This window comes from Neltuma alba, unplaced genomic scaffold (genome assembly GCF_004799145.2).
Source record: "Neltuma alba isolate B1F8T4 unplaced genomic scaffold, ASM479914v2 tig00012917_pilon, whole genome shotgun sequence".
NCBI classification, from domain to species: Eukaryota; Viridiplantae; Streptophyta; class Magnoliopsida; order Fabales; family Fabaceae; genus Neltuma; species Neltuma alba.
Genome location: NW_021637284.1, coordinates 221,947 through 235,699, shown reverse-complemented (window position 1 = coordinate 235,699; position 13,753 = coordinate 221,947). Strand labels below are relative to the sequence as shown.

At 34.8% G+C, this 13,753-nt stretch overlaps 1 protein-coding gene across 3 annotated transcripts; it reads right to left on the bottom strand.

Annotated features, from left to right (window-relative positions):
• Positions 1-6,350: 6,350 nt before the first annotated feature.
• On the bottom strand, positions 6,351-12,215 carry LOC114732535 (ATP-dependent DNA helicase DDM1-like). Of its 3 annotated transcripts, none has more exons than XM_028919818.1 (16): positions 12,128-12,215; positions 11,924-12,021; positions 11,454-11,693; positions 11,265-11,360; positions 10,679-11,025; positions 10,400-10,589; positions 10,095-10,270; positions 9,432-9,501; positions 9,160-9,349; positions 8,967-9,059; positions 8,786-8,880; positions 8,583-8,702; positions 7,699-7,818; positions 7,509-7,607; positions 7,289-7,399; positions 6,351-6,894 (listed from the first exon to the last, which is right to left on the bottom strand). In XM_028919818.1, the coding sequence occupies exons 2-16, from the start codon at positions 11,984-11,986 to the stop codon at positions 6,682-6,684; spliced, it is 2,223 nt and encodes a 740-aa protein (XP_028775651.1). In that variant the 5' UTR covers positions 11,987-12,021; positions 12,128-12,215; the 3' UTR covers positions 6,351-6,681. The 3 variants fall into 3 exon arrangements, with proteins under 3 accessions (XP_028775651.1, XP_028775650.1, XP_028775652.1); XM_028919817.1 differs by having other exon boundaries at positions 11,924-11,994; XM_028919819.1 differs by lacking the exon at positions 12,128-12,215 and having other exon boundaries at positions 11,454-11,640; positions 11,924-11,982.
• Positions 12,216-13,753: the final 1,538 nt, after the last annotated feature.

The following is a 13,753-nucleotide window of genomic DNA, read 5'->3' as shown; positions in this document are numbered from 1 at the left end:
CCGCATGGACAAAGCTACTCGTGCGGGTGACCTACAATCACGGTCATACGCCAATGATTGTTGCCACTTGCCACAACGCTCTAATGAGAGTGTGCCGCATGGCGGGACGGCACGTGCGGACATGCGCCCTTTCATTCCTTCATCATTATATACTACACCTGCTCTTAAATATAAGAACTAGTTGACTAATTTAAAAAGATTAAAAAAATAAGTTAAGTTAGTTATCTGTAATAAATAGATATTGTATTTTCTAAACTATTCTTGTTAATCAAATGTATTAGCTAGAACTATCATTATTAAAAGAACTATCTAAAAAAATATATCAATAAAAGAGATAAGGTGGATTGGGGTCTTATATTTAAGATTAAAATAAAAATTAAATAAGATATTATATTAAAAACTAGAGGTGGTATATGTATTTCATTTTCCGTTCTTAATACTGTTGTCACTTTTAACAACAACAAAAATGTTAACTCAACAAATTTAAAAGAGAACTCTATGATTATTGGGAAATTTGGTTAAAAACCCTTATTTAAAAACTTAATTGATTAAAATGATTTAAATTTGAGCGAGTGTAACTATAAACCAAGATTGTGTGCAACTTTTCTTTCATTATGTGTAATATATCTTTTGCTGTGTGTAAATAATTTTTGTTATATATTATTGATGATATGTTACACACAACAACAAAAAAAGTTATACTCAAGTTATAATTGTAGTGTTTAATTTTAGATCCTTTTAATCAATTAAATTTTTAAATGGAGATGTTTAACCAAATTTCTCAAGATTAAATGATTAGATTAAATCTTAATTTGTACTGTAGTGATGAAAGGGAAGGAGGGGGGCTATAACCCTATACCATAGCGTGACCACTTTAATAAAAGTGCTCCCCCCCCCCCCCAACTCCACAAAAGCCCCGTCGCCGTCCTCTCCTTCTGTGGTGAATTAATTGTCGGGTTATCGTACAAAGTACCACCCCACGGTCCTAGCTAGTTGTACTGTCAAAATCACTCCTGACATTCAGCCTGCCTGCGTTTTGATGACTTCGAACTGTGTGAAGCCTACAAACCGGATAACATAATGAAGGCAATCCCCAGGCTGCTGCTCCCCACCATATACCAACTGCTTTCTGCTCTCAATGTATATATACTGCAAATGCAATTGGTGGATGAACTGATTAACGCCAGTGTGATTTTAATTGACATCAACTTAAAAGGTCAAACCACTAACATGGTTTTTTTTTTTGACTCCTCTCTACTGTACTGTCACATATCTACTCAAAAGAAGATAATTAGGAAGACAGAAGTAAAGTGGTGGTTCATGGGGGACCTCGACGTTTATCGTGGCCTTCCGGGGGGCTACCCAAGCCTCAGTCTTTGACCCCTCTCACCCACATTCTCTCTGTGTTTCTCCATAACCTTGTTACTATTGCAACAACGTCTTTAAGCACTACTTTATTGTGCTATTTACACCCAACCATCGATTTCTTATATCACTAAAAGCATATAAAGAGACTAGAAGGAGAGAGAACATACTTCAGGTAAAAGGCATAAATAGAATTCAATAATTTAACGGTCCAGCGCGACACCAAACTTCGTTTATATGAGATTATGGGTTTGAATTTGTTTGCACTCAAATTGTTTCAACCTGCCTTTTGTACTTTAGGAAAAATAAAGCACATTATAACACATGCCATATTCATCAATTATCAAATACTCCTCCCTCCCAAGCATAGAAAGCAATACTTCTCCGGTCCTAAATATAAGACTTTTATAAGGGTACTTTATTTGTATCGGTCTTTGTGGTCTGAATCATGAAGGCCGCGTAGTTCTGCTGCATGCAAAAGCTAGTTGAGGTATGGAGTAGCTGCTAGCTGGGATAGATCCTCAACAACAGGTGGCCTCATTATACCTTCATGATTCAAATTGGATATGTCGTTACTCTATTGACTTTCAGTATTTCAAAATACTCGATCCTCACAGCGCGCACAGAGAGAGAGAGATGAAACCAAAGCTAAATTAGTGTTAAAGGGCTCATTTACTTTTGCTTTCGGCCAAGCCTCCTTGTAGTCCCCACCAACAAGCTAAGGTCATGCTTCAATTGAATAAATTATAGCATGCTTTGGATTATTGCAACCCCCCCTCCCCAAAAGATAATAATGAATACCCAAGTTCCTGCAAACACAACGCCATTAATCAAACTCAATGGAAGCTCTTTGTTTTTCCCCCCCTCAACAAGGCCACAGATTGAAACCGTGAGGTTACAAACAGATTACACAAAGTTCGAGCCTCAAATATTTTAACACCCAAATGGTGGATCATCAAAGTTTCGATAACAAACTGTTATGATCCGTTTGATGAGAGAGCCAGTCAATGGAATAATTTGTTTTTCTCGGAGAACATGGTCAGTGGAGACCTTCCAATCACGCATAAGGAGATTTTTGATCCTTTTGCTTCCATATGGGATGTATAACTTCATTAGAGCCGCGGTAGAATTCCAAAATATTCAGCAGCAGTGTTCTCTGATGATGGCTTAGATATTTTGTGAAGCCCTTTAACCAAAGAGACGAATCAGCCCACGGCAACTAAACCCAGCTAGCTCCAGCACTGTAACTTCGCATAATAAAAGTGCTTTGCTTTAATATGTGTTTCCTCCTTCTTGAGTAGTTCGACTCTCACTATCTTAAAGAAAGCAAATTTCACATGCATACATGTCACCGAAATGCATAAACTAGGATATATAAGGCGATTTATATATGCTCTTTTATATAGACCTAACCTGAATATTGAATGATTTCGAATATATTCTCATCCATCACGTCACGTGATTTAAGGAAGTTCCTTCTCTGAACTTACAATCCGACTAGGAATAGATATTGTGTGTGTGTGTGAAACAAATTATCTCTCTATAGCTTTAGGTTGCTGCCTTCAAGTTAAAGAAGGCGCAAAAAGTGAAACTTCAAAGAATTCTTAAGGATTTGTTATCCAAGTCCCCTGACTCTGAAGTAGAGTATATTAATAATTTAGCTTTCAATAAATGGTACTCCTCCGGTCTTTATTATAAGACCCAATTTGACTTTTTATTTGGTCATAATTATAAGACCCAATCCATTTTCTCTCTTATATTTATGCATTTTTTTCCAAGATAATCCTTCTAATAATGATAGTTTTAGCCAATATACTTAATTAGCAAGGATATTTTAGGAATAACAACACTTATTTATTATAAATAACCAACTTAACTTACTTCCTTAATCTCCTCAAATAAGTCAATTGGGTCTTATAATTAGGACCGGAGGAGTATATCAATTTAGTCTTTCAAAGATAATTCTCTAAATTTAGTCATCGAAGATTATACACTGCTCCCAATCAAAATGATCCTTAATTAGCCACAAAAAATATACCCCTCAAGTCTTTAATATAGGATTTAATTGTTGAGTTGATTTTGATCCTAAATATAATACCCATTTCTCATATTTATCAATTTTTTTTAAATTATCCCCATGGATATCCCCTCAATCATAATCTAGTGAAAGAGAGGGGAGGGTATTAAGGAAGATGATTATGGTATTTTAGGAAAAACATATCATATTTATTTTAATTAACTAATTTACCTAAATTCTTTAATTTAATCAGATTAATTAAATAGGTCTTATACTAAGAACTGAAGGTGTACTATTTTGATTCTAAAAGAAATAAATAACGGGAAAATCCATTGAGATTTTTTTCTCGAGTATCGAAATGAATAAAGATGATAAAAATTATAGAGACCAAATTTAATATTTTATTTTCGAAAAGCAAATGAAAAATACGATTCTTATAATATATTGATTTTCACACCCCGAGTTATGGCTTTTCAGTTCTACTACAATGAACCATGGTATAAAGTGAGGATGTGATGAGGTGCTTTCAGCTGCCCAACCCACTTATTAACGAAAGAGAAGCAGCATTTCATAAATTGGACCACCATTTAAATAATTATAGATTGTTCAGGTGGGATGGCAAGACACAATAATGAGAACCAATCAGTCCATCAAAGTCCAAACAAAAGAATATGATAAAAAGCAGGCATCAGTTTGTGCCTTTGTGGTGATGTTATTCACATTATTGTACCCCTGAACGGTAGAAGAGTTAGATGAGGTTTTGAGCTTGTGATTCACAGCCTAAGTTATGAAACGTAGAAGAATCATTATCATTCTTACTTCAGAGTTTTGAGAGGCAACACACAGATAGATGACAGATCTTTGGGCATTCATCTTCTTTTTGCAAGCGCAGCCATATTTCTTTCACTCTTGCTTATCGTGCTTCGTAACAAAATGGACACATACGTGCCGTTTAACAGGATGTCTCCCTAGTTTAAAATTCTCATTTTGATGTTTTGCTATGCTATGTACACCTATCGTTACCCAAGGAATCTGGACCTTAATGTTCCTTTCTAGTCTTTAATTTTTGTTTGAACATGAAGAAAAATAGAAAAGAGAGAACATTGGGGGGGAAAAACTTTTAAATGAAGGGTTAGTCTTTACAACAAAGTATAACCACTCTTCAAATCCTAAGGTCCCCTCTGTTGAGCAGCATTGAAAATAAGTGGTAGGGGTTGAGATTGCAATTGAGAAATATCATTAAAAAAAATTTAATATGAGTGATTGCTTGTTATATGATATTAGACAAACCATGAAGGTAACATTAGAAATAAGTAATTTCTCATGCTAAATATTTTTTTTCAATTTCAATTCTAAATTTTATTTCTTATTTTTAATACTTCGTACCAAACAAAATATAAGTGTTGCAGGAAAAAACCTCCCCCGGGGCCAGGCCTAGCAAACAACATTTGGTCGTCCACCACGATCAGCGACTATACATTCCACTTTGGGAACTGTTCACATCATCGACTATCTGACAACAAATTTAAACTTTTTCGATGACCTTGAACAATTTTGAAATAGAGCAAGCTGACATTTACATTTCACTAAAATAATGGTTATGAGAATGGCACGTCAAGTCAATTATTTAGGCTATAAATTAAGACGTCATATTCTTCTGTGGGGCAATCAACTGAGAAATTTTATATTCGTGAATTATAAACTATGCGTTCGCATATGATACAGCTACTGCTAGACCCTATCTTATTATGAGGTTGCCCAAGTTATTATCTTTACGTGAAAAAACAGAGCATGATAACGTCATTTTGTTCAACTATATTGGTTGTGAACGTCTCTTTCCCATGTTACTGATATTGATGTGTATAATGATTGACGAACTACAGAGTCCTGTGCTTTTCCAACGCGTGTGTATCGCACAGGAGGCAGTGTACATAATGATGGTATCGCCACAATGCTCAAATAGAGCATGGCAATATTTTCCTTGTCGGTGTTCTTATAACCCTGCATAGAAAGAAACTAGCGGTCACCGTGGCATGATTAGGGAAAAAAATTGTAAGTTCATAACTTATAAATAACATGATTTGTTTTAGAAATTTTGTAAATATATAGGAACTGTAATTTTATATTGATATATGCTAGTATATGTGAATATACGTTAAGCACATGATAAACCATAAAGCCCAAAAACAGTAATCAGACACGACGAGACAGAAATATAAAATACACACGACATCAGAACAAAATTGTTAAAGAAAGCAGCAAACGGGTCACAAAATCACAATGGGTCAGATTAGGATGCAAAATAATAAGGCAAAATTACAACAAAATCCTAAAAAAAATAATTACCAGAAAATCTTAATAACAACTTAAATAACTTGTAATCACAAGTCTTAAAATAAAAAATTACAACATCTAAAACTTAATTTGTAATTTTTTCCCTTCAAATCTCATTGTAATTTTCCTAAATAAAAATCAAAAAGGGAATACTTGTATGTGAAATAAGCACAATTATTATCATTATTATTTTTAACGAGATCAAAAAGTAGGCGCAATCATTATCAATAATCAGATAACACCGATAGGAATCATAAAATTGTAATAAATCATACTGCCACGTCCCTATATATAACACATAGCTGCCAATATTAAGCACGCTAAGGAATTTGTTTGTGTCTGAATAGTTCATTCTTTCTAAATTAGCCCCCAACTAAACAGAAATATTTTTTTTAAAAAAATAATTAAATAGGGATTTTTTGTTTAAAAAAACAACTTAAGATCAACTCCGCATGTTAGCATTTGACTAGCCACCGACTCGCTGGAAGAATCATATGACCTAGACCCATAACTGCTTAAGATACAACTCTAATATAATACGAACTCCAGTTCTGTTAATAAAACCCTGTTTGTAGACTACAAATGAAGTTTTATAAATAAAAGTATAGGACTGAAAATAGTAACATAGTAGAAGTCGAACCACTTCTCGTTATTGAACAGGATGTTTTCAAGGGTACACGAACGTTAAAATAGCTAAATATAAGAGCACCATTCCTGAACTATAATAAATTCCATTTAGAAAATTTACAAAATGAAAGCCATTGGGTGGCTCTGAATGCGGAAAGTTCTTCAAAGCATCATTCCTTATCTAGCCCATTTCGAATACAAACAAAATGAAAGGGCTATTCGACAACTACGTATTTGTGAAATATCATTCATTGAGACTAACTCGAAAAGCAGTTGTGTTACTGCAAAAGGAAGTATTTTTCAAAAGTATCTCAGGCTATGCAAATAGATAAGAGAAATTAGCTGTTAAGAGTAGAAAGCATGCTCCCAGTTGGAATCACCACCTCCCATCCAGGCCCTTTAAGAGGAATTTTGCTCGGACAATTTAAGTTACCAGAGACAAGATCACTGCGATCCAAAAGCTTCTCTAAGTCTTCATCACTAATATCTGTTTGGATCGCTTTGTCTTCAGCAGATTCTTCCTCTTGAAGCAATGCCAACAATTCCTCATCCTTATATCAGATCATGTACAAATTCCATATTAAAACTTGGCAACAAAGCTGAGAAATTATCTTAATCCCAACCATTAATATAAATGAACCTATAGCCAGATTTTCCAATCCTAATGCCCTCTTCATGCTTCCAACTTTACTACTGGAAGAGATCCCATATCCATGCTTTATTATATTATTAGACCCTTTTCTCACTATTTATGCGCTAGTTATATGAATACAATGATAACGTGAGAAAATGAGGCTTGCCGAGTTGCCGGACTTTTTAAAGACTATTCAGTAAAATGCATGCCTACTAACAGTGTAAAAGTAGTATGCTTAAGCTTGAACCACAGAAGATCAGAGGAAAGCAAAATTGAGAAATTAATGGAAAAGAAACTGCTAATGGACAAACCTCTTTGTTATCCATTGAGTTGGGCTTCATCCGTTCTTGATGAAATTGCCCCTTTCCAATCACCACATGCTCAAGCTTCAACTTGCTGAAAGCCCTTTTCAACATGCGACCCTGTAAAGAGAGTTCATTATATACATAATTTTCAAGGAACATGCACTTGATATCCTGATAGGCAAACATAAATCACATCACCAAACCACAATACAAGGTAGCCATGTACCTCCACGGAGTGAGCTGTAGCAAGCCTGTAAACATGAACAGGTTTAGTTTGACCTATTCTGTGACATCTATCCATGGCCTGTAAATCAATCTGAGGATTCTGGAGCATGATGAACTTATGTAAGCAAATGTACCATCAAAGATGTAAAATGAAATAAAGCATACAGTAAAATTCCAAAAAAAAAGGGTACCCAATCACTGTCATAAATGATACAAGTATCAGCTGCAGTAAGGTTGATTCCCAATCCCCCAGCCCTAGTACTGAGAAGAAAGATCCTGTAATTGCTATTCACATCATTGAACTCCTGAATCTGTAATGAGCAGGTGAAAAAAATCAATGAGCCAGAGAGGCATATATACGGCTAACATGAACTCAATATAATGCAACCACTGATAACATAACATAATTTTAATCCCTGATCAGAACCAATGTTTTTCAGAACAGATGCTAATCTCAGTAGTATATTGCAAGCAAGATTCTCGTCCCTAATTAAACCGATATTTTGCATGAACAAAAAGCTTGAATTGGACAAAAAACCAATGAATTAGCTGCAGTTCCAATATATTTTCTCTTTTAAATTGACTCGCCAATAAACTGGTCAGAAACTCCTGTTCTCTGTTTGTCTAAATCAAAATATTTAGCACTTGATAGCAGAAATTTATGGTATTTAATAGACTCTACTCAATCTGTGTAAGTATAGGTAATTATATCCATTTCAATATTATTTTACACTACATGTATTATTGTAAAATATTACACTTTATACATTTTAAAAAAAAATGTTTCAACTGCAGTTCAACTGTGATCAAAGCATAGCATCGTAAATAACTTCTTATTGCATATGAATAAGTGATCTGAATTTCAAAACATTACTCTCAAGGAACAAGTTGTTTGATGTTCCAATCCTGTCTGATGCTTACAATGCGCAAAGACAAGGAAAAACCCATTCAAGAAATTACAAAGAATTGAATGCAGCAAACAACTAGAAGATCAAACTAAACACTCCTTGGTAACAAAGGTGTCAAGGAAACTAATGCAATATAGTAGAAACTAGATTATATCATACAGCATAACCTGTCTTTTCCTCTCATCTAGCTTTACACTGCCATCAATTCTGCAGACTTCAAGGCCCCTTTCACTAAAATAGTAATCCATTATATCCAAAATTTTAGTCCACTGGCTGAAGATTAGAACCTGCAGCAAAGGCAATTACCAGTAAATAACAACTCTCCAACAAAAGAGGTGCACCGATGTAAATAGGATACTTTAAAACATACTTTGTGCTTCCGTGCAAATAAACGAGCCAACAGACGGTCTAGTAAACGGAATTTCCCACATTGTTCAACTATCTCATCGACAGGTGGATAGAGAACTATCAAGATAGCAAGAATACAACGTGGTCATCATAAAGCATCAATTCATTTTTGAAAAAAACAATTTAATTTTTAAGGTACATACACGAATCATCGAAGGCTGACTCTAAGAGGTCAGGATGATTACAGTTCTTTCTAAGCTGAATGACCAGATTACGAAGATTTTTGGAAGCACGTCCTGCAATAGAGCAACATAATACAAAATTGAGCTGGGGCACAGGAAAATTCTATGAAGACATCTCTTATTTCTTGATTGAAATCATGAAAGAAAATCTCACCCACTGCAGATTTTTCACGAAAATATTTCTCCAATGTCTTATTAATTAAATGTTCCTGAAAATTCTTCTGATGTTCAGTCATACTGGCATATATAATTATCTCTTTCTTTCGTGGTAACATCTGCTCAACATCACTCTTCATCCTTCGGAGAAGAAAGGGGCGCAAGATGGCATGGAGCTTAGCTACCACCTACATGCGATAAAAACCTTGAGCCTTCTGGTTCAAATATGCAAAGGATAAATTATACAGAAGCTGTCTTATTAATGCATGCCTGAGCTCTTCTTCCTTCTTCTAGTTCTTCTTTTGTTGCTCCATTACTGCACTTTCCTGACAGATTAAACCTACAAAGAAACTTGGTTAGATTAAGAAAGTAAATTCAAGGTTAACATGTGATGTTTCTGGCTGCAATTGAATGAATTTGACACCAATACTGTCAAATGGAAATACGCAATCATCTATACAGCTGAAAAATACAACAGTCGTACGCAAAAATGGAGGAGAAGCAAACCAGGCCCTGCATAATAAGATTTGATAAAACCACTTTTCAATGGAGAAATGTAAAAAAGGAAGCACCACAGGATTTACAAGAAAGACATCAAAAGGGCCAATAAAATTACATAAAAACCAACATAACATTTGTTCAAAACTTCCAGAGAAGGAGTAAATTAACTGGCAAATTCTATTTCAAAATAGGTGCCCATTGGAAAACCGGTCAAACTACCATTAAATGCTATAAAATTGATCCAAATCGCTTGCCTTCAATACTCAAGATATTTATTAATTATTATGCAGCTAAAAATACCCAAAAAGATTACACAACGGCAAAGTCATATACTATCAACAGTCACATTTGAAGACGCAACTCGCAGAAACTTGAGGAGACAAGCAAAACATGAAACGAACTTGGAATGACAAATAAGCAAAGAAAACTAACCATGACTCAAATTCTTCAAGGGATGAGAAAATGTCAGGTAAAATGAAGTTCAACAATGACCATAGCTCAGCCAGGTTATTCTGAAGAGGTGTCCCAGTTAAAAGAAGTTTATTTTCAACGGGCAAGAATTTCAACATCTGGACTAATTTGCATTTGGAGTTTTTGAGCCTGTGTCCCTTCATTAAAAGAAAATTACAGTTAGAATAACATAACCAAATACATTTGAAATATCAAATGAATTTTTGCTGATAGCATGCAACTAAAAAGAAAATCTCCAATCAATCACTCTCAAGTGAACATTTTACCTCGTCAATTACAACATATTTCCAATGGTAGAACCTGAGATATTTCTTAGCATCATTTAACGCAACTTCATAGGAAGTGATGACTATGGGAAATTTTGGGCCAATCGTTCTAGGCATATGCTTCCTTCGAATCTCATCTCTGTCCTTCTTGTCACCATGGTAAATAATTGCAGTGAGTGTTGGAGCAAACCTATATTCATGTATTGAAAACATAAGGTTCTACTACAAAACCATGACAACATATAATAGCATGGAAAACAAATTCTGTAGAACATTTACCGAGAAATTTCACTCATCCAATTAGAAAGGGTTGATAGAGGAGCAATTATCAAATATGGGCCATCCAAACCCTTCCCTTTCAGATGTGCAAGGAAACCGATAGTTTGGATTGTCTTCCCAAGACCCATTTGATCAGCCAAAATCCCATTCAGTCCATTTTGCCACAAGGAGATCAACCATTTGACACCCTTCATTTGATATTGCTTCAACTTTCCACCTGTCAACAGAGGTATGAGCTCTTTCTGTTCCTTATCAATTCTTTCCTCTTCCGTCAGGTTCATATCTTCAGCACTCTCACTTTCTTTAGATCTTGTAAGCATGGCAGCTACTGCCCTTTTGGCTTTCTTCTGAAATAATTTCAAACAATATAACATAATTAATTGCAACAACATCAAACTGGGTGCAAAAATCATAAAGGAGTGCAAAATAATCAACAAAGTTATATGGGAAGCAAAAGGCAATAATTGGTGCTTCTCACATCCGCTTCCTGTAGAAGCGTATCAGCATGACACTATTTAATTTCCCGGACACATTAAGTTAAAGGAATGAAAAAAAGTGAATATATGCAGTAACACTTCGAACTCACATTATTGTATTCTGATTTTGCTCTTCTTTTTGAGCCACGGCCCCTCTTTTTCTCAACCGGTTCCTCCTCTTGTTGGCCCTCTTGTTCACCGCCATTCTGGTAATCGAAATTCAAATATAAGATTCTGCAACAAGAAGAAATAAATTGGAATGCACAAAAAGTTAACACAATAAAAGCACAAGGAAATACAAGTGTGATGTCATCCATTTTCTCCAGCAAAAATTCCGAGTAAAGTTGGGTTTGCGTTAAAAGCTCATCCAACTTGCTAAATTGACTTTCATTAAGCTTTGGTGCCTCGTCTGGCTCATGTTTGGATTCCTCCTTCTCTTCCTTGATTCGAGTTTCCAAAAGCTGTTTTTCCTCTTCTTCCATTGACCTTGATATAAAAGAAGGCTCGTCATTCTTAACATCTACTTCCTCTGTCTCCATCTTCACATTTGAAAGGACCAGGAAAAATAGAAATACAACCCCCATAAGCAGTTCGTCGGAAAAACAGAAACACTAGCAACAGAAAAGTTCTGATAAATTCGGCGTTCCATTTCAGATTTACTGCCGAGTCTCCTGGTGGGAAGAAAGATAGTACTTACGAGAAACAAATACTTCCCAAGCAAGTATTTACTCCTGAGAAAGAACAAGGAGAACTATATACGAAACTATACCTCAGTCTTTTCTACCAAAGTCGGTGACTTTGTATCTCCATTGCTCTTCACTCCGTTCTCCATTCTGAGCCCTAAATCAAAGAAACAACACAAGATGTCTACAGAAAATCAGAAGAGCCAGGAAGAAAAATGACGTCAGAGGACACACGCCTTGATCGTTCAACATCAGGAGTGCTAGAGGTAACATTTGCATTGGCAAAATACCTAACAGAGGAATAATGGAGCAGCAGCAAGAGAAAAAAGAAGGAAGCAGAACGTGCGATTCGAACAGAACGGGTTTTCCTTTTAATCGCAGAGAAATGGAAGCCCTACGGGCCACGGGGAAGCCAGAAAAGATGGAATTGGACGACCGAAGCTGAAGAACAGCACTGAGAGGTGAAGGAAGCCAGCAGCAAGACCCGAAAAGGCGCTTTTAATGGGCGGGAAAGGCTATTTGACAAATTGCCCTCGTACTGGCGCCTTATTTACAGGGAAAACCAGACATATTGACAGCCAAGCTCGCTTTCTTCGGCCAACAGGTAGGGTCATTTATGGACAGTTGATTCCATTTTATTTGGACTTCCAGACAAGATTTAGACTAGAACATATTTTCAGGCTAAGCAAAATTAAAAAGGGAGTGGGAGACAAAGAAAGATCGGATATGTTTTGAAAATTTTGATTTTATTTTGCAGGGTGGTTAACTCCACGGAGCAATAAATTAATACGCAGCGCAATGGTTTAATAAAAAAAGTAGTTAATTAATTTAGATAGATTAAAAAAATTTATTAAATTTATTATTTTTTTATAATACTCTTACTACTCATGTATGTTGATTAAAACTACTTCTAATGAAATATTTAACATGTATAATTACTAAAATAACTATTTTGAAAAATATATAAATATAAGAGACAAAATGAATTGGGTTTTGTATTTAGAACCAAATTAAAAGTTAAACTAACTCTTATATTAAGGATGAAAGGCAGTATTATATACTACCTCCGATCGTTAATAGAAGATCCCATTTAACTTTTATTTTGATTCTAAATATAAGATCTCAGTCCACTTCTTTCATATTTATCTATTTTTTTCTAAGGTAATCCTTCTAATAATAGTAGTTCTAACCAATATACTTTATTAGTAAGAATATTTTAAAAAAGACAATATATGTTTATTATAAATAACTAATTTAACTAATTTAACTAATTTTTTTAATCTATTTAAATTAGTCAACTAGCTCTTATATTAAAAATAGTGGTAGTATTTTTCACAAGATTTACTTTATATTACCTTCAATTTTATTTATAAGATCTCGTTTGTAGATTATAAATAAGGTCTTATAATTTAAACACGTTTGGCCAGAATTTATATCGTCCCCAAACACAGCGTTGCCTCGTGGTTCGTTTCATCCCATCCGGAAACATCTGTCCTCCATTGAACACCGATCAAAGCGCTTTTTTAAAGTGCCAGGACAAGATGATGGGCACCAAAAGCAAAACGGAACTGCTAGAAAGTGAATAAAATAATAAAGAATTGCCTTTTCGAATTAATAAAAAAAACATTAGATTAAATTATTATTCTCGCGCGAGAAGATATCAAATTATTATTTGATTAACAGTTGTTGGCAAAAAAAAAAAATTATACTCATCCGGACCGTTATATATTTAGAACTGGATGAGTAATATTGTTAATTGCCAATTTGTTGGGAAACTAGTAATTCATTAGACACCGATTAAAATTACCTGGAAATGAACACGATTTCAATTGGCCCATAAACAAATCAACAACAATACTGTTGCGTAATGTCAAAACGATGTCAGTTAAAATTTTTGCAGTATATTTTTACCTACA

Bases quoted from the DNA above. Each gene is read 5' to 3' on its own strand.
- LOC114732535 (XM_028919818.1), bottom strand. From the start codon at position 11,986: ATGGAGAACGGAGTGAAGAGCAATGGAGATACAAAGTCACCGACTTTG. The intron at 10,271-10,399 runs GTAAAATGTTCA...CTTTTAATGAAG, and splicing joins AATATGTTGTAATTGACGAG to GGACACAGGCTCAAAAACTC. The intron at 7,819-8,582 runs GTTATGCTGTAT...TGCTCATTACAG, and splicing joins TAGATGAGAGGAAAAGACAG to ATTCAGGAGTTCAATGATGT.